The sequence below is a fragment of the Rattus norvegicus genome, chromosome 15 (assembly GCF_036323735.1).
Source record: "Rattus norvegicus strain BN/NHsdMcwi chromosome 15, GRCr8, whole genome shotgun sequence".
Classification (NCBI taxonomy): Eukaryota; Metazoa; Chordata; class Mammalia; order Rodentia; family Muridae; genus Rattus; species Rattus norvegicus.
In genome coordinates this window covers 44,537,427-44,562,733 of record NC_086033.1, presented here as the reverse complement: position 1 = coordinate 44,562,733, position 25,307 = coordinate 44,537,427, and the positions used below count along the sequence as shown (strand labels likewise).

The following is a 25,307-nucleotide window of genomic DNA, read 5'->3' as shown; positions in this document are numbered from 1 at the left end:
CCTGTGGGGCTACTGTCATTCAACCACACTTGGTAACCCAGAAAGGACTAAAAATCCCCCTTTTTAGTTCCATTCTGAAATGTGTGCTGTTAGAACAAGGCTGTGTGAGAGAAGCCAGCGTGTGCGGTTACCCAGGGCACGTGTCACAGCTCACTCAGTCCTGCTGGGAATGTGAACAACCACATTGACTAGGACAGTCCAGGAAGGTGTGCTCTGAGGTTTTCTATTGTGACTGGAAGCAGGTAGCACTGGCTTGGGAAACTTGTAACGCTGCCCTCAGTGATCCTGGAGAACTTAACCACGGAGACCTTTGGGTGGGTGACGAAGTTCCCTAGTCAGTCCCCTTATATCTCACAGCTGAGGCTCCTCCTGCTAGCATTCGTTCTGTGAGTTCAAGTCCGCACCTACATAGGCTTATTCCTCTTTCCAGGCATTGCTGTTTCCAAAACCCAGTAGAGAGAAGTGGCAGTGGGAAAGAGCCATGGTTCTGCATTTTCTAACTTCTCTCCTCATTTAGGGACATTTAGGGATGGGTAATTCCTTGTCAAGATGGGATTTTCCTGTGTACATACTGCAGTATACATCTCCATCAGCATGGGGAGCAACCAAAAGCACCTCCAGATTTAGATTAGGGTTTTAGGCTATTGAGGGGAGAGTGCCAAGTTGCCCCCAATTGAGAATGCTCACAACCATGCAAGGCATACTTGGAATGTGTTTAGGAAATAAAATATATACCGCACGACTATAGATTGTGTTTTAGTTCAGTCATAAAAATTTACGGATGGAACAGTCCATGTTGGATGTTTGAGGGGAGGGGACTCCTCCTGTGACTCTTGCTGTAGTTGTTTTTACCCAGAGTATGGAGATACTTGGAGTCCTTAGTTTTTAAATGGCCTTATTCACATGTATAAACATTGCAGGAGCTGGAGAGATGGCTCAGGAGTTAAGAGTGCTTACTGTTCAAAGAACTAAAATTCAGATCCCGAGCCTATGCTGAACCCCTCACAGAGACTCATCACTCTAGCTGCAAGGGATTCAGCACCCTCTTCTGGCCCCTATGGGCACAAGTGTGCACACATTTCTATGTTCCAGTTAGCTGAGTTCACCCTTTCAGATTCCTGAGTACTGCCTGTTTTGTCTGCTTGCAGTGTTAGAGCAAAAGTATCCCCAGATATCGGCAACCACCTGAGTTAAAGGTACTCTGAGTGACCACAATGTAAGATCAAGATTAGGACAATGCCTACAATAGCTGGTGGTTGGTTACTAGTCACGGTGGCCTTAGCAGAGTAGAGCATCTGGTGTACTTGGGGCCACCGGCTGTTTTATCATATTAAAACCACAATACACAGCACACGAAGCGCATATTATTTATGAATGGCTTAAAGATGGGAAACTTTTACATTATCTACAAGTAGGGTTATTAGTTATTTTCATTTTCTTCTGTGAATTCTAAAGTTTTATGTTTACTAAAGTTAATTATTTAGATGCAAATGTAACCATATGCACCCACATTGGGGAGTGATGTTCCTGGGCTGAGAACATGAGGGCTGGCTGCCCTAGAGTGTTTGCTTTTAAACATTTTATTTGTACACATCCATTGCTTGCTTGCGTGTGTGTGTGTGTGTGTGTGTGAGAGAGAGAGAGAGGGGGGGGGGAGGGAGGGAGGGAGGAGAGAGGTCATAGTGCATGAGGAGGTCAGAGGTCAATTTATGGGATTCAGGTCTCTCCTTCTATCAGATGTGTCCTGGGCATCAAACACAGGTCTTCAGCTTGGCAGCAAGCACCATTATTATCTGAGCCTAAGGACTGTTTGTTTTTACGGATGCCTACAGAGGTGCTATTTTCTCATTCTGAGAAATTCAAGGGCTACAGCCATAAAGTACATGGAATCCCCGGGGGAACTAAGTTCCCTGGCTTCCTCTTCCCTCATGGCTTCACACATATCTAGCTGTGTTGTTCTTCTTGCCCCATGCCCCAGGTAGTCCCTATGTTTGGTAGAGATGCTCGTGGGCCAACACATGAATGTCAGATGCCCTACTCTGAAGGCTTCAGCTCTCAGCCCTCTTCTTCACGCCATCTCTCGCTCTCTCCCCAGGAGATTCTTCAAGGACATGCCCCACAATGCACTTGACAAAAAGTCCAACTTTGAACTCCTGGAGTAAGTTCTGTGTCAGGCATGGCTTCCCCCACCCATCCCCCAGTGTCCTGCTGTCCCATTCACCTGCCCATCTCCCCAGGAGCCCTAGGGCCCAGTTCTCTAGTCTCCAAGCCCTCTCACCTCATTTTGGTTGGTCAGTTCAGCATGTGTATCAAATGTGGCTTCTGTTTTCCTTCTTTCAGAAAAGAAGTCGGTCTGGACCTGTTTTTCCCAAAGCAAATGCAGGAAAACTTAAAGGTGAGGGAAGCAGACAGCAAGGAGCCCAGGGAGCCCTGCTCAATGTGGGTTCTGGGACAGGAGCTAGAGGGTCAGGAGAAGAAGATCTATTGCCTTAGGGTACCTGACATAAGACAGCAGATGCATGTGATAGGCCCTCCAGGTCTGGGAATCAGGGCGAGGTACACCTGGCTCAAAACTGCCTTGGAGGCTTGATTCATTTCATGACCTGGGTGATGGGATTCCATGTCTCATACCTCCTTCAGAGGGTTAGGGTGTGCTTCTGTGGAGCCAGTCATGAGCTTCAGGGAATACATCTCGGCATCTGTCATGGTGGGGACCCTGGGAGCCATGCTGTAGCAGTTAGCAGCCTTTCTATAAGATCTAAACAGGAAGCTGAGTTGACCCTGTACTCCCCATCTGCTTCTCAGCCCAAGCAGTTCCGGAAGATGATCCAGCAGACCTTCCAGCAGTATGCATCACTCCGGGAGGAAGAGTGTGTCATGAAATTCTTCAATACTCTGGCAGGCTTTGCCAACATCGACCAGGAGACCTATCGCTGTGAACTCATTGTAATGGCCTGTTCTTCTTACCCTCAACCTGCCTGACCTCCAGGCCTCTGGGATGGGACCCCAGAGGGCCAATGTGGGGGCGGGGAGACATACATGGCCAGGGAAAGAAAAGGGATGGGAAGAGGTGAGCTGTGTGGTGGGGTTTAGGGGAGATGGTTGTATTTGCCTGCTTTAATGAGATTCTTTTAGAGCTTCTGAGTATGGCTGGGCAGCATAGGAAATAGTCCCCTCTCCCTTTATTCCAGCAAGGGTGGAACATTACTGTGGACCTGGTCATTGGCCCTAAAGGCATCCGTCAGCTGACAAGTCAAGACACAAAGGTAGAGAGAGCCCAAGAGTGAGCTTCAACCCAGCTCTGGCTCAGGTCTTTTTCCTCCTCCCTGTCTCTTCTTCTGTCACCGCATCATCTCTTTTCTCCCTATCCCCCCATTGCTCAGGGCAGAGACTTTATAAGGGCTCAACCTTGGACCTTGGTGTAGAATTGTTGAGAATTTGTTAAGATTTGCTATTCGGGGATAGCAGTGAGGTGATGGTGAAGAGCGAGGGAATGCCATTGCCGTACATAAGGAAGAGTCCCTTCCTCGCTGGCAAAATAAGCCAGTGACTTCCTGGGAGCCTGGGTCCCGTTCTGGCTCCACCCCCAACTTGATATACAACCTTGGCAAGAGTACCTTTCTCCCTTTTTCTTCTGCCACTTGAGCATCCTAGGCTTCTGAGATGGACTTTCTAGCAACATTCTCTCCATCCTCAAAAGAGGCTCCGCACCCTTCCTCCTCACCCTCATCTTGACCAGTTTCCTTGGTCTGATCCTGAGATTAAATGGTCTTCGGTCGTCTCTGCTTCCTTCACAGCCCACCTGCCTCGCCGAGTTCAAGCAGATCAGATCCATCAGGTGCCTCCCCTTGGAAGAGACCCAGGCAGTACTGCAGCTGGGCATCGAGGGTGCCCCCCAGGTGAGCATTTCTGGGGCACCTGGGAGCTCTGTGGGCGGGATTTAGTCAAGCCAACCTGTCCGAGTCCAGGAGGGACTAGGCGTTCTCTGTTAATAGATCTTGTTAAGGAAAGTGTGCCCATGACTGGCAAGATAGGGGTGGTACCACCAAACTCAATAATCTGAGTTCAGTCCTCACCTTTACCCTGACACCCAGCCCGTGTACCGGAAGGAGAGAAATGACCTGTAGAGAATTGTCCTCTGATCTCCACATTTACACAGTGGCAACTTTGTGACCTCGGCCCTGCACCCACTAATAAATAAATAAGTATAAACCAAAATAAAACTACACCCATTATCCAAACAAGGTGTAGACACTATACTAATGATAAGATTTAAGGAAATTTGGAGGACAATTATTTCTTTAATATCAAGAAAAGTAGAAAGAGCTTTAGGGTAGGTAGAAGTGACAGAAAGTAAGGTACACGTGTAGCAGAAGTCCAACATTTAGCGACTAAGCAACAGTTTAGAAAACAAGACCTGAGGGACATGGGGCGTTTTTTGTAGTTAGAAGACCTCAGACCACCAAACATTTGTCTCTCTTCTCTTAGCAGAATGCACTGAAGCCCCAATCCCGTCCACCTCCCAATCCTCAGGTTTTGCCTGTACACATCGAGCACTTACCAAATAAATACAAGGCCTTGTGCTATTAAGTTCAGAATGAGTCCCAGACCTGGCCTTGCAACCAAGAGCGCTAGGTAGCCAGCAGGAGGGAGGGCCAGAGCGCCCTCTGGTGGCTGTCTCTAGCCACACACAGAATACTCAGGAAAGGTGTGGATGGAATCCCACAGAGGTGGGGCCAGGTCCTGCATTCCCTTCTTCCTCCCTGTGCGAGGGACTCTAGTCCAGGCTCTGCTTTCTCACTTGTGGCTGGCCCCTTCTCTGCAGTCCTTGTCCATCAAAACCTCGTCCCTGGCAGAGGCTGAGAACATGGCTGACCTCATAGATGGCTACTGCAGGCTTCAAGGAGAGCATAAAGGCTCTCTCATCATTCATGCCAAGAAAGGTAGGTTTCTCTTTGGAGGTAGACTAGCCCAGAGGTGGATGTCAGGCGCAAGCCCAGGCGTTGGTCCTTCAGTGGAAGCAAAGAGGTTAGGAGTGTGAGGAGGTGCTAAGTCTATTCTCGGAGGTCAACTACTGGAAGTGACTTCTGGAGGGGCTGTGTTTGCAGCCTCTAGCATAGCAGAGCCTTTGATAACATATAACTGTTCTGTTCTGTGTGACCCTGATTAGGGAGCAGTCAGGAAATGGGCAAAACTGGAGCATGTGAGATTGGCGGGAGGAAGTGTTCAGAGAGGGCTCTAGTTCCAGCTTCTACCATGGTGCTGACAGGGGAGCCTTAGAAGCAGTGTTCCACACACCATCCATTCACCCGTATGTCCTTGGTTCCAACCCTCCCTTCCTCTACTTTCCACTAGATGGTGAGAAGAGGAACAGCCTGCCTCAGATCCCCACACTGTGAGTACATGAGAGATGCCTCTATGGGATAGGGCTGGAAGACCACGCATTGAACACCACCCCCTCCCTTGTTTCTGAGAGAATGCTTGAGTCTCTTCATTTCATGAGGGTGTGTGTCCCCTCTCAGTACACAACCATGGGACTGGTCTCTGTTCCACCCGGTGCTCCCTTGAGAAGAAGGCTTCTGTCTTTCCTTCAGCTCTTGCCCCTTGGAGTCCTGGGCTACACCCCCAGCTCACTGACAGCCAGGGTTGGCTGCTTTTAAAGGTCTAGCCTGTGCTGGCTGGGTGGATAGGTGTAGATTGAGGCTGCATAAGGGGAATGTTTCAGGGTTTCAGGGTCAATCAGCTCCTGCCCTCTTACCTTCTCCTACAGAAACCTGGAGTCTCGGCGGTCCCACCTCTCAGAAAGCTGTAGCATAGGTAAGCATGTTCCCTGAACCCTCGGCCTCTGCCCCTCCCTCATGCTTGCCCAGCACCTGTGCTTCCTCTGCTGATGTAAGCCTTCCAGGTATAACTACTTTCTCTATCACTTCTCAATGACGACTCAAAAATAAGCCTACATGGTGGTGTGCACCTTTAATCAATGATGGCTCAAGAACGCCGTTTGTTGTTATGACAAATGTTGACTTAGTTTGCACCATGGTACTGTTTTGATCTTGGTCAGCTGCATTGGCACAAACAATACAATAGACTGAATGACTCAAAGCCAGCCATGTATTACTCTGAGTTCTTGAGGTTGGCAAGCCCTGTCACTGCAGATTCTGGTTGGAGAAGGCTTGCTTTTAGGTTGGTCTCCTTGCTGTGTGGTCACATGGTAGAGAGCACAATCTCTAGTGTCTTGTCCTCTTCTTTTAAGAACACTAGTTTTCATCAGAATCCTCTCCTCACAATGTCATCTGACTCTCATCACTTCCTAGAGGATGCCAGATGTCACACTGTAGGGTAGGGCTGAGGCCTGTGGGTTGGAGAGAGTTGAAAACTTCGAGTTAATAATAAAGTGAGTAATGTGTCATTTGAAACTAGCAAGGCTGAGAGAGTAGGCATGGATTCAAGCTTGGTGCCTCTGGCTGTGGGGCTTCCTTGAATCCTGGTGTAGGAGACTGGACACTCCTGCAGGACCCCACCCCCACTCACTCCTTTGGAAGTCATGGCCTACCTCCTGGCTGTGTCCAGTGAAGACACATAGCCCATGGGCTGGGCCCCTTTCTGTCATTACAGAGTCAGACATCTATGCAGAGATTCCTGATGAGACCCTGCGAAGGCCAGGAGGTAGGTTCTTGAAGAGGCTGGCCATCCCTCAACCACTGTGACCATAGTCAGTGCTCTGGGAAGTGACATCATAAGTATTCTTGGGACACCACAGGAAGAACCTTCTGTCTCTCCTTTATTCTCATCTGCATGTGCTCAGACAGAGAAGAACTGAGGAACCCTTAGTTTGGCAGCTGACAATCTATTACAGGCCTTAAGTGGATCGGTATAGCTTCAGTGAGGACTTTAAGAATGTGGACCTAGAACCCAGAGAGGAGGGAGCAGAGTAATAGATCTTTCTAGATCTGAGACAATGGAACAATCTAGATGCTATTTCCAGCTCGCCCTTGAATCTTTGCTGTTAAGCACCCAGGTTCCCTGGAGAGGCCAGCTGGACTCTGGACTCTGTGACCCCCCTGTTTACTCCTTCTGTGCAGGCCCACAGTATGGTGTTGCCCGTGAAGATGTAGTTCTTAACCGCATTCTGGGTGAAGGCTTCTTCGGGGAGGTCTACGAAGGTGTCTACACGAACCATGTAAGTCCCAGACTCTTACCCCATCCCTTTCCTCTGTCTGAAGAAAGAGAGGGGAGCGGGGTTGGAGGTAGCAGCTGGCTGACACATAGTGGGTCCTCAGTCATATGCTGTGGGACTGTTTCTGGAGCACTCAGGGAGTGAAGGGGATGAGAGTCATTCCTGAGATTGGGGAGCAGTGTACTAGGGGTAGAAACATAGTGGGCTCTGGGACTTGTGGGAGAATGCAGAGGAGGAAGGGTGGTAAGATGTGGTTAGAGAAGGGCCTAAGTGGATCCAGCAGGAATCCACTTCAGGTGGTTCAGGTGGCTTAAGCCGAGGTGAGCCTTCCTATATGGTTATACTTCCAGCAGGCTGGAGAAGGCAGACCTATGGAGAGCAGGGTGGTTGAAAGCCAACAGTAAAGACACAGAAGGAGGCCCTGCTCTCTTCTGATGGAGACCCTGTGTGTGTTCTGCCACATACCTGCTTGCCTTTGAGCAGATCACATGACTCTGTATCCTCCTCTGGACACAGGCATTGAGCTTTCTGGTCTCTGAAGTTCTTTCTAGTTCTAACACAGAATGATCTGGAAGGAAGGAAACAAGGGAGAAAACATGAAAAGAGAGAGAGAAATAGGGCGTGTGTGTGGGGGTGGAGGGCATGCCATTCAGGAGCCACACCATTTGCCTAGGCTGGTAGTCAAGTCTGAGAAGGCCATGCTGAGGCTGGGGCGAGGATACCTCTAGAGAGCACTAGAGTCCCTGAACATACACTTCTGTTGCAGAAAGGGGAAAAAATTAATGTGGCCGTCAAGACCTGTAAGAAAGATTGTACCCTGGACAACAAGGAGAAGTTCATGAGTGAGGCAGGTAGGCATCCCTTGGGGATGAGCCTGTGGGATGACCTCAGGGAAAGGGAGCTGGGAGGCTGGGACGTCTGAGCAGGGACAGGACCCCACTCCGACTTCTGACTGTAAACAGTCTCTTGTACCATGTCCCACAGTTGGAGCAGGGAGCTGCGTTTCTCTTATGTGGCTGGGAGTGGGGCTGTAGCTTGGCGGTAGAACACCTGCCTGGCATGCATGAGATCCTGTGTGACCCTCAGCACTGGGGAAAGAAAAGCTAACTATTTTCTGTATGACCTTTAACCCGCTCCATCCCTCTCCCCCTCCTTCAGTGATCATGAAGAATCTTGACCACCCTCACATCGTCAAGCTGATTGGCATCATTGAAGAGGAACCCACATGGATCGTCATGGAACTGTATCCTTATGGGGAGGTGAGCTCAAGGGCTTGATGAGGGACAGACTCCATGTGACAATCAGGCCACAGTTGAACAAGGATGGGAGACATTGATAGCAAGGCGTCTTTACAACTTCCTGCTTCTATATTTAGCTGTTAGGTGGAGGAATTGCCAAAATATATTACCATCTTTGAATTTGCCTCTCAAAGGAAATGAGGGGTCAGTGGCTATGAGGGGCCTGGTGATTTGGCGTCAGGCTGGGGCAGAAAGTCATTCTGATGTCATACCTCTCTTCCTGCAGCTGGGACACTACCTGGAGCGAAATAAAAATTCCCTGAAGGTACCCACTCTGGTCCTGTACGCTCTGCAGATATGCAAAGCCATGGCCTATCTGGAGAGCATCAACTGTGTCCACAGGTAGGAGGAGTGTGAGACTTTTACCTGGTCCCTGAGAAGGAGACGGTGTGTAGAACTTGAGAGTGATGTGGTCCTAAGCCACAATCCCAGCCTGGTCTGTGCCCGACAGCTGTGAGTGCTGGGCACACCGTACTCAGGTCATCTTCATGAAACATGTCCCCACCCAGAAACTTAAAAGGTCCAAGGATACAGAGAAGAAGACCAAAGTCTGAGGTCTCATTGTAGCTCTGCATCTTCTGCTGCATCCTGGCGAGTGCTGGGGGTGGGGCTGCCCTCTGGCTCAGTGTTCTACCTCCTCCACTTTGCTCACTGGGCGGCTCACAGCCTAGGAAAAAGGAAGTGATCTACAGAGGTGTCTGGAGCCTCCTAAGGTCTTTTGATCTCCTCCCTACTTCTCCAGTATCCCTGAACCACCCTCTACTTTAATTATGGCTACAAAGGTGGTTCTTCCCTACTCTCTACCTGGCTTTGTTCTTAGTCCCTTGAGAGCATGAGCCTTGAGGAGACCACACTGAGATGCTCAACCCACCACAGACACAGCCTGTGGGGTTTTGAGCCTGATTCTGTGCAGAGCCATGTAGGGGTTACAAACAAATATCCTCTGACCCCCTTCATCCACTGACACCCTTGGAGCACATCTCAGTCCAGCCTGTGTCCTAAAACAAGGTCGTGATCAAGGGAAACACTCCTTTTCCTTGAGAATCACATTGTGGTGTGAAGGTCAAATGGGAGTTTCACATGGCCTGGAGCTAGGGCGATGTGCTTGCAGGTTTGTTCCCTTTATGTATCTGAAGCTGTGTTTTAAGAATTATCCTTTTAGTAGCAGATACTGCAGGAAGTGAGTGAGAAGCAGTTGGGCCCTCTGGAGTTGATGGTGACACTAAGAATAGCAGATAGCCCAGGTCAGCAGACATTCCTCAAGGAGAGCCAGATGCCTATGAGTTGCAAAAGTTACATTACCCTGGTGGCACTCTATTCCTGTCAGAAACCTGTTGTTATGTTCTTTCAGGTCAATGCCTGGCTTGCTTCACATGTACCAGGGTCCCAAAGCAGTTCCTTATGCTAGCCTTCCATTCTTCCTCCAGGGATATTGCTGTCCGGAACATCCTGGTGGCCTCTCCTGAGTGTGTGAAGCTCGGGGACTTTGGGCTCTCCCGGTACATTGAGGATGAGGACTATTACAAAGGTAAGGACTTCTCAGCAGCCAGTGTGGTTTGTATAACTCAAAATCCCAGAGCAAGGAAGCCTGGGGTTCAGGCAACCTTGGCCAGTGGTCTCTGGCAGGTAGGAACACAATTCTAGATCTTACATCCGTAAATAATCCCTGTAAACCTCTTTGTCCACACAAAGCTTCCGTGACCCGTCTCCCCATCAAATGGATGTCCCCCGAGTCCATCAACTTTCGCCGCTTTACAACCGCCAGTGACGTCTGGATGTTTGGTGAGTGGCGACCCAGGTGGGCCTGGGAAAGTGCCGATTCTCAGGTCCGTGGCTTGGGCAGGAGAACAGAACAGAGAACAAGGGTCTTACATTGTGCCCCTCAGGTCCCAGTGCTACTGAGATGTCCCAAAGATACAGAGTCAGTGAGGGATAAACTGGGCTCACTCCCTCATAAAGACTCTTGTCACAAGCATATACTATGTCACCCATCCCCAAGGACTATGTGGGAAAGGCTTCATGGAGTCCTTAAGGAAAATTGGCCAGCTTCTTTTGACAAGGAGGTGCGAGGAGAGAGACCCCAGCTAGATGACATTACCACTTTGCACATGACCCACTGGTTCTGCACCTGCTTCTGAGAACATCACCACTCCTCCTGAGTATTCTACACCTGAGGAAATTAAGGCTCCGCAGGGACACAGGCTACTAGTATTAGAACTTCCCCACCCTGTGAGGAAGAAGCTTTGTGCCTCATGAGGAAGTTCTGATGGTACAGATAATAGCCTCCCCTGCATCCCCAGAATCTTAGTAGCTCCACCAGGAGGGTTCTAAGTGGTTCTTGTACTATAAGTTCTTGTACTAGGCTATAACTGTCATGACTGGACCACTGTGGTGGGCAGGACCTCAAGAGAGAATGTTCCTCCTCTAGTTGGGACCAGTGGCCATAGTTATCCCTGGGGAGAACAAGTTGGCCCCTCCCCTGAGCTTCCCCTCTCTGCTCTCAGCTGTATGCATGTGGGAGATCCTCAGCTTTGGGAAGCAGCCTTTCTTCTGGCTTGAAAACAAGGATGTCATCGGGGTGCTGGAGAAAGGGGACAGGCTGCCTAAGCCCGAACTCTGCCCGCCTGTCCTTTACACACTCATGACCCGCTGCTGGGACTATGACCCCAGCGACCGGCCCCGCTTTACGGAGCTTGTGTGCAGTCTCAGGTGAGCATAATGTGGGGAGCTATAAGTAGAGGATGAGGCTTCAGATGCTGTGGGGATCTCCAGCCCTGTGCAGTGGGTATCTTTGTTCCCCTTTGTCAGACAGGAGAGTTCAGGTTAAAGTTGGTGACTTGATGCCTAATAGTGATAGGTAAAGTGGCACTTATGCCAGAACTTCCTTCTGATCAGCACGTGGAAGGTGCCCTCCCTTCCAGTAGAAGTACAGCAGGTAACAGATACACTTTGCTGACCTCTGTCTTAAGGAAACTTGCTTAATGAGCTTAGATAATGTAGCAAACACTCTCTCTCTCTCTCTCTCTCTCTCTCTCTCTCTCTCTCTCTCTCTGTGTGTGTGTGTGTGTGTGTGTGTGTGTGTGTGTGTGTGTGTGTGTGTGTGTATGTGAACAGGACCAGGGTTTTGGGAATGTTAGCCAAGTGTATTACCACTGAGCTACACTCCCAGCTTGAGTGATGATATTTGAGGGCAGAAAAATAGGGAAGACATGGCATCACATGCATATAATCCCAACACGTGAAGGGCACAGACAATAGGATAATGCTTTCAAGATCATCCTTAGCACACTTTAAAAGTAAAAGGCTAATGGGAGGCTCAAGGGAGAGGCTAAGAAAGCCCAGGTAAAGATGGCCCTGCATTTGTTTTTTGACTTGGAATCTCAAACACATTCCAAACTGCCAAACTGTAGTCTTAGAATGCCTATCTGCTCCCAACTTCCCTCCATGGCTCTTCTGATTAATTCTGCACCATCCGTTGGTCCTTCATCTGGGAGACTTAGGAAGCGAGAACATTCTAGGATAAAACGTAATTGAAAGATAGAATCTGAGAGAACATAGCTCCGGGGCGAAAAGGGAGAAGGGTCTTCAGAACCCCAGGGAGCCTTAGTAGTTGCCCATCTCTGGGCTGACACCCACTCCTACCCCTTAAAGAGACTCAGAGCCCAGAGGAACTCTGACACCTCCTTCAAGAACAGCCCGGCAGTCTTTCCTCCATGGTTAACAAAGGATCCAACTAACCCACTCCGACCTTGTGTCAAACTTTGAGAACTTACACAAAATTCTATCAAACTTTCAGAGTCCTTGTGATTGACAAAACATAGTAGGCTATGGACACAGTGTGTGTGTGTGTGTGTGTGTGTGTGTGTGTGTGTGTGTGTGTGTGTGTGTGTGTACACATTTAAAGGGACAGTACTACATGGTATGCATTCGATAATGCATAATGTTTAGTGTTCCTTTGAAGACATAGACTTGAAGACCCTGCAGTAATTACAAGGGCCTCAGGGTTGAGAAGCACTGCACTAAGAAAGAAAGCCAAGACCTTATTAGGAGAGTAGAAAGTAGCCCCAGGGCAAGCTATGAAGTGAGAAGGGATGTACCTAATGTCATGGTGAATTTGGGCCCCAGTCATAAACTTAGATGGGACACTGGAGATGTAAACAGAGCTTTTTGACAATAGCTGGTGCAGAAAGGCTGCAGTGGGGGAGGAAGAGCTGCCAGCCAGCTTCTGCCACCCATGGGGCTGGCTTTCTAAGGGTTTCTACCAATTGAATCCATTTGAGTGACCTTCTCAAACCTTGATGTAAGGGTAGCCTCAGGATCTCCATCCTAATCTGTCTCAGAGGCATCTCCCAAGTCACTCTATAGGGAAAATGAAGGTAGAAATGGGCTCTGTGGTGGCCCTCATTCAGGTCTCCCCTGACTTCAATGTGTCCCCCTTTGACCTGGTTTCTCTCTCTATCTAACCTGACTCCTCGGCAGTGACATTTATCAGATGGAGAGGGACATTGCAATAGAACAAGAAAGGAACGCTCGTTACCGACCCCCCAAAATATTGGAGCCCACTGCTTTTCAGGAACCCCCACCCAAGGTAAGCCAAGACTGGGTCTCATTAGTCTCATGGTCACAGCAAAGCCAAATTCCTTTGTGGCCCACTGCCCTTTCAGAGCACAAGGAGCTTGCTTTCTTACAAGCCTTTCTCAGTCCTGAACCCAACCGCCCACCCCCACTCCCCAACCGTCCATGGGTGTCCTATCAGGAGAAATCTGAGGCCAGCACACAGCCTGGGGGAAAGTTGGAGCAAGAACTGTCCTTCAGAGTTACCCACGAAAACCAGTGTGCTTCTAGGGATAGCAGTTAAGGAACAGGAAGACAATAAATGAAAATGTCCGAGCCCCTGAGATTCAGGTTCTATGTCCATCCCTGCGGTGACAGTTTTGGGCTCAGGATCGATGACCCTGTTGCCCCACCAGCAGATGGTTGGGTTTCTAGAAACCAGTGCTACATTAGCCAGAGCTGACAAAACGAAATACCACAAGCAGAGTGACGTAAACAACAGCCAGCCAGCCCTCACAGTTTTAGGAAATGGGAGGTCCACAGCCCAAGGAAATCTCAAATTTGGTCTCTGGTGAGGGTCTGTGGTCACTACTTTTCTCATCACTGTGATTAAACACTGGATGAAAGCAACAGAGGGAAGGGTTTGTTTGGACTGCATTTGAAAGTACAGTCTGTCACAGCAGGGAAGGTATGGCAGCCAGAGCCTGAGGTTCCATAACATCTGCAATCAGGAAGCAGAGAGGTGGATGTCTCTTCTAAGTAGCTTTGCCTTTTTTATATGGTCCAGGATCCCAGCCTCAGGAATGATGACCCCACATATGGAGAGAGTCTTCTTTCAGCTAATTTAATATTGAAATTAAAAGATTTCTGGAGTCTTGTCTCTTTGGTAATCCTAGAACTGTCAAATCGACAGTTATGTCAAGGTCCCCTTCCTCATTTTTAGATGGCCTCTCCATTTTGCTATATCCTCAAGTGTTAGGGTCAGTGAGAAGGACTCTCTTAGTCTCCTGTGCTACTCTCACCAGGACATTGATCTCATCATGAGATAGCTTCACCCAACTCCATTCTTCTCTCAAAGACCACACCTTATAAAACCATCCCTTTGGGAGTAGGATGCCAGTATATGAACAGGTGCTGTTGGGACTGTGCACAAGAGATGAATCCATAGCAACTTCTATTCTGGTCCAAAGACTTCTCTCATAGTCTGTCTTGCATGTGCTCCTCCCATCCCCTCCCATCACTGACCATACAACTAGTGCTCAATGAGTGGCTGCAAAATGAATCCAATGATAATCTGTTCCTATCTCTCCATTGTAAACAGACAGAACTGCCTCTGACTTGGTGGTTTCTTTGGTGTATCCTTCTTACTGAAGGGGAGAGTCAGACTGAGATAGCCCTGTGTTCTCTTTCTAGCCCAGCCGGCCCAAGTACAAACACCCTCCACAGACCAATCTGCTGGCTCCTAAGCTGCAGTTCCAGGTAAGTGTGTAACCGGATGACGGGGAGGGTTGACTTCATCCTCCTCAAGGGCCTTTCTGAAATGCCATGCTTACATTTTTGAGGTGCAGCAGCAAACACTTGCTTAGGGATCAAGATGTCCAGGTTGGCTCTCTCTTGGTAGCCAAGAGAGAACTTCAACTTATATCAAAAGAACAAAAATTCAGTTCTTCCAGAAGTTCTGCCTGCAGCCCAGTCCACCCGTCTGCAGTGTCTGCTGCTTCTTGTGCCTGCCTACAGCTGTCTTCCTGTGCCCCTGGCTTCTCTGACCTCCTACACTGAGCAGAGCCTTCTGAGAATGAATTCCAGGGCTCTAGGGATGGATGACGGTCCTATGGACTTGAGTGCCACCCTAGGCTCTATGTAGAAGCTCTGGCTAGGACCTAGGTGGTCAGGGAAAAGGGAGCCGGGGTCATCTGAGCTGTCTGAATTCATCATTGCCAGCCTTGAATCTCCCAAGGCTGTAGCCTGTGACTCACAATTCCCTGTGCCACTCTCTTGCATCTGAGTGAGAGAGCCAAGCCCCCTGCCTTTCCTTCCCCTACATCCCCTAGCATTGAGAGTAGAATATCTCAAATGACAAGAACCAATGTTAGCTCTGCGGATGCTCTGGACAAGAAGAGTGAGTCTCCCAACCATGCTTAGGGAGATGGCCCTGTGTCAACAAGTGAGCCCAACCAAGATTGGACAGACAAGTCCTCTCCATATGAAGAAAATGTCTTGCAGGAGGCAACAATGGTGCCTTTAAAAAGATGTGTAGGTTGGCAAGATCATTTAATGGGTGAAGTGCTTGCTGCCAAACCTAATGACCCAAGTTCAATCCTTGGACACCACACAGTGGAAGGAGAAAACCAATATCCAGAAATTGTTCTCTGACCTCCACAACCACTATGCAACATGCATCTGTACTTGCACATAAAAAAACGCTTACAAAAACATCTGAAGTAACATGGGTAGACTGGAGAGGCGGCTTAGTGGATAAAGCACCTGCTGTAGAGGCATGAAAGTTGGAACTTGAAGCCCTGGAACCTACATAAATGCCCAGGGAGCATGGTGGCTATCTGTGACCCCAGCCTTAGAAGGCAGAGACAAGGAATCCCCAGAGTGAACTTTGACACAAACTCTAGGTTTAACATAGAGACCGTGCTTTAGTGAATAAGGTGGGATAGTGATTAAAGATGATTCCTGACATCAATCCGGAGCCCCCGTATGCACTCATACACACATGATCACACAACACACACTCATACACATCACACACTCAAAAATGGAGTAAATTTTACATCCAGATAATTATACCCCACACAAACATCCACAGACATACATATACACGTACATTTATATACACACATATACATATATACACACAGACACATAGGCACACACAGACACACACATCATATATATACATACATATGTCTGTGTGTGTGTGTGTGTGTGTGTGTGTGTGTGTGTGGTGTGTTTCTGGGGTTTGCTCTTGTGGATTCAACATTCAACCAACCAATAATGGAAAAAAGAAAAGAACAAATTTTTCTTGACATTATCCCCCAAGCAACATACTACACCACTTACATAGATAGCCCTTCCATAATATTCAGTGTAAATAACCTAGAGTTACTTTCTATCACATGGCAGCTATGGATATACAAATGCAACACCATTTTATGTAAAGAATTCCATATCTATGGTGCATTCTGGAACCACACAGCCCTGGGCCACCGAGGAATAACTCTGTGTATATGTGTGCATTCATTATCAGTAAGCTTCTCCTAACCCATGTCACAACCTTGCAGCATGACCCTTTTCCAGAGTGGCCTGAGGTCCCCTGGCCTCAGGAGATGAGCTGTCTGTGAGCGTGTATAGGAGGAGTGTCTGGCAGAGGAGAGGCCACGTTGCTCTGCCCATCTCTTCATCAGGGAAATGACATCCCATTTTTTTATGTGCCATGGTAGAGCAAGTCTGAACCACCATGGTGCGTTCTCGTCCTTTTCTGTGTGCTCCTGTTTGTAGCAGCTAATTGTCCACCCTCTCGCCTTGTCCCTGTGCCTTGTGCTTCTTTGCTTCTCATGACTAGGTCCCTGAGGGTCTGTGTGCCAGCTCTCCTACACTTACGAGCCCTATGGAGTATCCATCTCCAGTTAACTCGCTGCACACCCCGCCTCTGCACCGACACAATGTCTTCAAGCGCCACAGCATGCGGGTAAGAGGACTCTGCATGCTGGGTGTCAGCCTCGCCACGGAGGCTGCTGGAGGGAGGTGGCCTGGGAAGTGCTCTATGTTTCTGTGTGCCAGTCAGACTGCTGAGAGCCTCTGGGTCCCTTTTCCCTTTGCAAGCACATCAGCTGGACTGACCTGTTTTTGTCCAGACTGGTGCTGTGGCCAAAGATGGCAGATTCTCTCCCTTTCCTGAGTCTCAGGAGTCAGGTACAATAGGCAGTGTAGAGGCTTGTGGGCAGGGCATAGCAGGGCCTGGGGTTGCTATGGGATAAGGGATGCTGGAGGTGCCTTCCCATGCTGCCTTCCTGACTGATGGCTTTGGTTGCTAAATCTATCCCTGGAGGAAAGATTTCCTCATGGTGGATTTCCCTGCTGCTTTTGGGAGTGGGGCTTCTGGGTATGAAGAGTAGAGGCTGGTGTGAAAACAGGCTCACAAGCCAGCTCCACTACAGCCTCTGTCTCCAGCGAGGCCCTGGGCGCCTCGTGGACCAGATGGTCAGGTCTTCTGCACAGAGCACCTTTGCTTTTGAGCAGGTGTCCACCCCACCAGCAAGTTGCTATGAGCACTTGATATATTTTACCAAGTTATGAAACGGCTGAAACACTAACCATTTTAGCTCTCACCGTGTATGTTTCGGACTCAAGAAACTTGAGGGGTTTTTTGTAGGAAAAATGTATGCTTATTAAAATACATTTGAGAAATGTAAGCAATTATGTTGATGTGCTTCTGTGCTGTTATTCTTAATTTAGCAAAAATTTGAAATGATCATAATTCAAAATTCCAGGCAGCAAGGTCTGAAGTCAAATTTCTCCAAACTCATTCTATTTTTCCTCTCTGACATCAATTTAACCAATTTATGTCTTCATAGGTGCTTACCCATAATTAACCCACAGTTGTAAGCATGTGCTGTAATTTAGGCAATGCTCACCGCCACTCCTACCCTGGACTCTTTATTCACAGTTAATTAAGTTTCAGAGAGCTTTGTTGAAAATTGCGTTCTTTTTGGAGAGAGGCTGCTTAGTGCCTGTGGGTGGCAGCACGGCCATTGTCTAGGCTGTGTTCCACTGCCAGGACTTTGTTCAGTTCCATAAAGACAGCCTGTGCAGGTCTTTTGTGACAGGGGTTTAGAAGTGATTGTCATGAGGGAACTCTGAGAGAACATGAAGAATTCTCCTTTAAATAAGTAAAAAAAGAAAATTGAAATATAAACTCCATTTTATGGTATACATGAGAGTCTCCTCCCAGTGCCGTGCCCACGAGATGACAGGTTTCCCAGGAAGCATCCTAAAGCATGTAACAAAGATTCAGAGATGGCAAAATGATTTTCTGTGTAGCATGGCTCCTCTGGGAGTCCGTGGGACATCACACAGTGGTGATGGTGGCGGTCATTCCCCCACCACATATCCCAATCCAATAATGAGGTTCAGAAGGGCACTGCGGGGTGCTGTCCTGGGTGCTGAAGGAGGAACCAGGAGGCTTTGCCTTCAAGGCACAGATACACACTCAACTGCATCACTCCTAAGGAAACCTTGGAAAGGGACAAAACTGGAACGTAGGAGATGGACAAAGAGTAAGAGGTGGAAAGCTATAGGGTAAGGGGTGAGGCCACTGCTTTGGTACACGATGAGGGGGTGGGGCCATGGTTTTGCTAGAACAAGGAAGGTTTATGTGGAGGTGTAAATGAGGCAGGAAGGATGAGCCACACTCAGTTACAGAAAACGACTCGTAAGCACCATTCTGCAACACAAGTTCCCGATTCCTTCCAGGAAGTGTGGGTGTCTGTTGCCTAGGGAGAGTACCCAGAATATAAAGAAGTTCAAGGCTTCAACGTTATTATTAAAATTATTGGAGCTGGGAAGATGGCTCCGAGGATAAGATACTTGCTGTGCAAGCATGAAGCCCAGAGTTTGGATCCTCATACTCACCTAAATGCTGGGTCAGTGTGCTGGTTCCCCTGTAATTCCAGCTCTTGGAACACAGAGAATTCTGAGAGCAAGGTGGCTAGGTTGATTAGCCCATAGCAGTGAGTTGTCAGATCATGGTTCCTGAGGGAGATATCATGCTTCAAGGATATGAAAAACAGTTGAAGGAGATGCCTCTCTCAGCCTCCAGCCACCATACACACATGCTCCCACAACACATGCCAACATGCATACACACATGTGTGCACATGCACACACAGATTAGGAATAAAGCAAAAAAGCCTCTCCTTTTACCCTTTAGTTTTACTGTGAAATTAGAGTCACCAGAACAACTTTCTAGTATGTGTTTGCTAAAATATTTGCCAAGATCAAACCTGGGGCATACATTGCTTGTAACTTGTGGCAATCTCCTAGGACCTACAAGAATATATAGTAGATTTTGGAGTTCAGTAACTCATCCTAACCGTATTTAATATTCCTCACTCTCTATGTTTTCTTTTATTTCTTTTTTTTTTCCGGAGCTGGGGACTGAACCCAGGGCCTTGCGCTTGCTAGGCAAGCACTCTACCACTGAGCTAAATCCCCAACCATATGTTTTCTTTTATATTTATGACCCTGTATTTAAAATTTTTGACACTTAGTTCTAACATTTATTAAGAGCCCAAGGTGACCATAGACCGCCATTGAGTTTAACTGTTTTTTTTTTTAACTTTAAAATGCTTACCTTCATTTTTGGAGCATTTGTGTCTTAGTCTGTTTTTCCCTTCTATAACAAAATGCCTGAGGCTAGCATTTCACACAAAGAAGAGGTATAGTTCAGTTTTGAGTGCTAAGAACATGGACAGGCAGCCACTGGGGTCCACTGAAGACCTTCTGGCCACATTATACTATAGTAGATAGCATTGTGTTAGGTGCATAAATAACTCTATTAGTCACTTGGCACTCTGAAGACAGAAACACGGTGGTTTTTAAAACTGCCATTCTCCCAGCATCCAGCTCTATGCCTACCACACAGTATGCTTAATCAATAGTTACTGAATGGGTTGGATAAAGAGTACTATAAGAAATAAACACAGAGAGTTGAATCTATATTAGTGATGGGCAATGTAACCCAATACAACTATTTTAAAGCTATATTGTAATGATCAAGCCTGTTTTACAGGGCTTAGTGGGGAACTCATCAGAGGCCTGGCGGAGACATGACTAGTTAAATGTAGATATAATATTTTTTATTTAGCATTTTCTTTAAGTGACCTATAAGCAGGCACATCAAAAGAAAGGGACCGTGTCACTTGCCTTGGGCTTCTGTAACAGGATACCTGAGACTAGGTGCTTTTTACTGGACAGAAGTTTGTTGCTTCAGTTTGGGGGACCGGGAGTCCATGATTGAAGGCCACTTCTTTTTTTTTTTTTTTTGAAGGCCACTTCTAACAAGGGCTTTCCTGCTGTTTCTTGGCATGGCAGAAGACACCATGTGGTTGAGAGAAAACACAGAATGAGAACAGAAAGGCAAACTCTCCCTTCTATCAGGAGCCCTTATTTTTTAACTTGTTTACAAGGTCAGTGCCTCCATGATCTGCAAACCACCCCAACTCCCAATGCTGTTGTCCTGGAATTCAAATTCCTGACACATGAGCCTTACAGTGGGGCCACACTCAAGCCTTAACAGGACTTCACAAAAGAACCCTATCGCTAGCAAAGGGTTCCCCAATCAAGAAAATACATGCAACCTTATTCGTCCATTAGATCCAAGAGGCCAAGGTGATCAATCATAGTAGACCACAGCAAAAGAGTTCAGAGGGACTGAGAAAGTAATTTTGCAAATGCACCCTGGTAAGACTGAGGTAAATAGGAAAACACCAACACCTACTTAAGAAACAAAACTAAGAACAAGTCCAAAGCCTCACTGGTATGAGAAGCCCAGGCTTAGGGCTGTGAAGGAGGAAGGAGCATCCATCTTGTGTCTATAGGGTTATGCTTCTGGGACTTTGATTATTCATTTTCTCTCTTAGCTCATTCATTTCTTTTAACCTTCCGCTGTGTCATTCAAGCTGTCATCCTAACCAAGCTTGATCGATGGGCACAAACGATCCCGTACACCTGGAGCTCAGGGTAGCCCCACTGTCTGTCGATGTCTCCAGACCTGTCACCATAGTGCTCAGATGAAACAAGTTCCGAGGGTTTGGAGCCAGCTCTGTATTTCTAAGCCTAAGAAGTGTCAGCAGCCATCACAAATGCCAGCCAAGAAAAATCGGTGGGTGGTTGAAAATTGGATGTCATTGGCAGACTGTGTGACAGTTTGAACCCAGTGCTCTGGGGTTTGGCATCTGGTTACAGCCAGGCCTGCGGATGAGGCTGAGACCAGAGTAAAACTGTCTGCATTTGTGCCTCTGGCTTTAGGAACAGCCAAGAAAAGAGCAGTGGGCAATGCCAAGGTTTGGCTCCCTGAGGCTCTTCAGCAGAACCTCTCTGATCCAGGCCTGAGGATGGGGCTCATTGTGTTGTCCTCACAGGAGGAGGACTTCATCCGGCCCAGTAGTCGAGAAGAGGCCCAGCAGCTCTGGGAGGCAGAGAAGATCAAGATGAGGCAGGTCCTAGACAGACAGCAGAAGCAAATGGTGGAAGATTCCCAGTGGCTGAGGCGGGAGGAAAGATGCTTGGTGAGTAGCTCCCTCTGTTCCTTCCCGCTAGAGTGGATGCCTCCCGTGCATAGCCATTCCTAATCTGGAATCTGCGTCCTTTGCTTTGTTCTCCTCTGCAGGACCCGATGGTTTATATGAATGACAAGTCCCCACTGGTAAGTCACAAGGAAAGGCCTCTCAGAGCCACAGCCTGAAAGAGCCTCATTTACTCAGGACTCATGCCAGACCCCCGGGTCTGCCTGTCTCTGCCCTTGAGGCTGACCCCATGCATCTCTTCACCTGAAAGCCCACGAGAGTCATATTGTTAGTGCTGGGCCTCTAGAAAGGTCAGCTGAGTCAGAAGCTCTTGGGTCCCCTCATTCATGGCTGCAATATCTAAACCAGAAGTGGGTGGGCCATGAGAAGAATAAGATGTTCCCTGGAGGCAGAGTAGTGACTCTTTTTTCCTTCCTTTCCTTACAGACCCCAGAGAAGGAGGCCGGCTACAGTGAGTGCTTCCTTGGGGCAGTTTCTGCCTGGGGTGTGTTGGGGGTGTGGTGCCATCGAAGCTCACTGTCCTGCAAGGAGCACAGGGTTGTCTTTGATTTTAAGGAAGAAAAAGTACCACCTGCCTGGTTTTGTCCTGAATGTGTGGAGTCTTTTGGATTTTAGAAGGAGCCTCCCTTCAGCTCTGCCCAGCCCCACCACTCTCCACCCACGCGGCCCTTTCTACTCTTCAGACATCTTTGAATCTTCTTTCCTCTTTATCTTTCATCTTCATTTCTTAAGCGAACCTGGAACACTCTCCCTGTTTCTGGCTTCTGAGCTAATGATCTCATTCTCCAGATAAGAACTGAGACTGGGGCTGTAAGCGTCTGCCTTGGACAAGCTTCCGTGTGGTGGTGGGATCAGAGGCGAGCTTAATGCTTGCATCTCTGCTCACTCTTACAGCCATTGCTCATCAGAGTAGAGTTGATAGTATGAAAGAATCATCTTCGGTCTTAAAGTTTACCCTCCCCCCCCTCACACCCAAGCTACCACTGTACCATGGTGGGCTTCACAGACTGCCACCTGCAGACTGTGGGACTCTTTCCCATGGATGTACAAAGCTAGTATTGCTGTTCCTCGAAAGCTTGCCCATCTTGGAGGAAGCACACCAAGGCGCTGAGTTCCCGCACTTGCTGCATTCATGCAGCCCTGCCTTGGCTCTTTTCTTCCTATGCCATGGACAGATCTTGTCCCTGGCTACTGGGAAATCAGGAGGACTAAGATCCAAAGCAGGGAGACTGAGATCCTATTTCCTTGGTCATCTTCCCAGAATTTGGGGGTTACACTCTTGGGATCTCCTGATGGTAGAGATGGGGCACTGGCTTGATTATGAGAAGGTAGAAAAAGATAGACCAGGTACTGAGACCTTCACCTACTCTCTGTTCTTCCTATTACAGCGGAGTTCACAGGGCCCCCCCAGAAGCCACCACGGCTCGGTGCACAGGTGTGTATTGGAGATATGACTATCAAAAACCATAGACCTGCAATGTGCAGAGGCCCTCAGAGATAGTCCAGTCCACTGTCATTATTGTCGAGATGAGCCCCAGAGAGCATATGCACCTTGTCTGAGGCCTCATAGCTAATTCAGAACAAAATGGTAGGAGAGCCAGGCTTTTATCTCCTGGGTCTCTTCCCTGACCAGAGGAAAGGTCTCATTGGTTCAGTCTAGGATTGGGGTAGGTGTCTTCTTCCTGAGCCTTCCCCCAGATACCAACATCCTGCTGTCCACTGGTTTTCTTGGTTTTACAATGTGCGTTCTTAGTATCAGCTTCACACAAAAGTCACTGAGGAAATGTTAAGGTGACGTGCACTCCAGGACCAGATGACGTCTACACTGGGCTGGTTTGATAACACACTAATAGTTTGTTTGGGTCTCCCAGTTGAAGGACCATGATTCCAGAGGCAGAGGGAGTGGCTCTACCCCTAGGGCAGAGTGCCATTGTTGCAAAGCCTCTTTCCTGTGTGTTCCCAGGAATGAATAACAGATGTAAAGGGTCCTCCTGGCTCCCATGAGTCACTAGCCATCCACCCCTCTCTTTCAGTCCATCCAGCCTACAGCCAACTTGGACAGGACTGATGACCTCGTGTACCACAATGTCATGACCCTGGTGGAGGCCGTGCTGGAACTCAAGAACAAGCTCAGCCAGCTGCCTCCTGAGGAGTATGTGGTGGTGGTGAAGGTGACTGATATGGCCAGAGTGGGTCAGGGAGGTCGGGGCTTCCTATACTGACCCTGGAAGGAACCCACTATGTCCCTCTCTCAGTGACAAGCCCTGTAGACCCCAGGGGAGCAAGGGAACCCTAGGGAGTCCAACCCCAGGCAGTCTCAGAGGGCAGATGCCATCCCAGAGTGCAGTCCCAGGAGGGGCAGCTTTTCACAAAGCAGGTGGAATAGCCGCTGCCTTGCTCCTGCTCTCTTAGAATGTGGGGCTGAACCTGCGGAAGCTCATCGGTAGCGTGGACGATCTCCTACCCTCCTTGCCAGCATCTTCTAGAACAGAGGTGAGTGTCCTCATTCTTGGCCATGCCTGCTGTGCCCCCGCACCCCATCCATGGCTGTAATTTCCACCAGAGCTATCTGGGCAGCCTTAATTCTCCCAACAAATGTCTCTGCAGAGCACCGGAGCATCACAGGGCTGAGCCTGCTCTGGGACCTAGTAAAAAAAATCCCAGTCTAGGTCTCAAATAGTCTCAATAGGTATATGCAAGTAAATGCACACCTTCTCCCCCACCCCCACCGTACTATCCCTTACTTAGTAACCCTCTGCATTTAGATATCTTACTGAGATAACAAGCTATTGCTGAAGTCAAGGGGGAGCCCTGGTGCTCTGGTGGAATGATGCGCAGTGATGTCCCAAAAAGCTGTGACCCACATGCAGAGTACCTTACATGGCAAAAGGAATTTTATTGAGCTGATAAGTTAAGGGTGCAAGCAGGAGAGGTGCTAATGGAGTATCCAGGGGCAAGTGGTCAGAGTCAGAGACAAGGGACTGTGAGGGCAGTGCTTAAGTCAGAGGGATGCCTCTGCTGGAAGGTAAGAAGAGGTAAACTCAGAGCTGGGAAAAAGAAGGAACAGACTCTCCCCTGGACTCATTAACAGGGACACAGCTCTGTTGATGCCCTTAGCCCACTGTGGGATGTATTTCAGAAGTCTGACCTCCAGGACTGTTGTAGAATGAACACGCAAAGTTTACACTGCTATGTTCCCGTGGCCATGGCAAACAGATGTTTCTTGTCTGGAAAATCCAGTGGGTAAACGCCCTGCCTCCCAGTGGTCATCTGTGTGGCACATGCTGTCATGTGATCTATACGCCTGTGGTTGCCCAAGGGCAGAGCTGGCTACCTTCTGGGTGACAGCAATGCCCTACTAAGGAGTCCCAGCTGGGCAGGTGCCACCAGAGGACTGAGACTGCTCCTGAAGATCTGGACAGCTCACTGGGTGAATTTCCCAGTGCAGATCTGATGGAAGGGTTTGGCAAGACCAATTGATTTACTCGTTCAATGCCTTATACAGTAGCTTTAGTGCTATGTTTTCATCACTAGCAATGCAATGGTTAAATAGATATGGGATCTGATCTCTGGACTTGACCACAGACAGCTAAAGAATTACTTACTTGAGGAAAATGTCCAAAGGAAAGGAAAGATTTATTTTGGCTCCATACTTTGAAGGTGCAGTCCATTGTGGTAGGGAAAGCATGGTGGAAGGGGTGTGAGGTGACTGTTCACATTGCATCTACAGCTAGGAAGTGGGAAAATGATAAACACTTTATCCTATTGGCTCATCCCAAGACCTCAGCCCATGGAGTGCTGTCGCCACATTTAGGGCGGGTCTTTGCACCTCAGTTTACCCTATCTAGAAACTCCCTTACACACACGCCCAGTGGTTTGTTTCCATGGCCACTCTGAATGCCATCAGTGTGACTTATCAAAATCACCCATCAAAATAGGTGAATGCGGTTGACCTCTGGTCAG

General features: G+C 48.4%; 1 protein-coding gene and 1 long non-coding RNA gene across 8 annotated transcripts in view; one reads left to right on the top strand and one right to left on the bottom strand.

The window, feature by feature from the left end:
• The window catches only part of Ptk2b (protein tyrosine kinase 2 beta), a 120,480-nt gene that overhangs the window by 94,021 nt on the left and 1,152 nt on the right, over window positions 1-25,307 (top strand). For 5 of the 7 annotated variants that reach the window (NM_017318.3, XM_039093607.2, XM_008770773.4 and 2 more), the window contains 25 exons: window positions 2,096-2,158; window positions 2,341-2,395; window positions 2,806-2,946; window positions 3,192-3,266; window positions 3,798-3,899; window positions 4,826-4,943; window positions 5,356-5,395; window positions 5,771-5,817; window positions 6,616-6,666; window positions 7,083-7,180; window positions 7,944-8,028; window positions 8,336-8,436; window positions 8,702-8,817; window positions 9,903-10,003; window positions 10,168-10,257; window positions 10,980-11,184; window positions 12,955-13,063; window positions 14,443-14,508; window positions 16,601-16,726; window positions 21,180-21,326; window positions 21,428-21,463; window positions 21,771-21,795; window positions 22,733-22,779; window positions 23,378-23,515; window positions 23,757-23,837. In NM_017318.3, coding sequence (NP_059014.2) covers window positions 2,096-2,158; window positions 2,341-2,395; window positions 2,806-2,946; window positions 3,192-3,266; window positions 3,798-3,899; window positions 4,826-4,943; window positions 5,356-5,395; window positions 5,771-5,817; window positions 6,616-6,666; window positions 7,083-7,180; window positions 7,944-8,028; window positions 8,336-8,436; window positions 8,702-8,817; window positions 9,903-10,003; window positions 10,168-10,257; window positions 10,980-11,184; window positions 12,955-13,063; window positions 14,443-14,508; window positions 16,601-16,726; window positions 21,180-21,326; window positions 21,428-21,463; window positions 21,771-21,795; window positions 22,733-22,779; window positions 23,378-23,515; window positions 23,757-23,837 — 2,263 coding nt within the window. The remainder of the gene's footprint in view (window positions 1-2,095; window positions 2,159-2,340; window positions 2,396-2,805; window positions 2,947-3,191; window positions 3,267-3,797; window positions 3,900-4,825; window positions 4,944-5,355; window positions 5,396-5,770; window positions 5,818-6,615; window positions 6,667-7,082; window positions 7,181-7,943; window positions 8,029-8,335; window positions 8,437-8,701; window positions 8,818-9,902; window positions 10,004-10,167; window positions 10,258-10,979; window positions 11,185-12,954; window positions 13,064-14,442; window positions 14,509-16,600; window positions 16,727-21,179; window positions 21,327-21,427; window positions 21,464-21,770; window positions 21,796-22,732; window positions 22,780-23,377; window positions 23,516-23,756; window positions 23,838-25,307) is intronic. The other 2 variants (XM_006252145.5, XM_063274587.1) reach the window with 1 other exon arrangement.
• On the bottom strand, window positions 5,949-10,660 carry LOC120097020 (uncharacterized). The gene is made up of 3 exons (XR_005494064.2): window positions 10,127-10,660; window positions 7,643-7,745; window positions 5,949-6,352 (listed from the first exon to the last, which is right to left on the bottom strand). It is a non-coding gene; the product is annotated as an uncharacterized LOC120097020 (long non-coding RNA).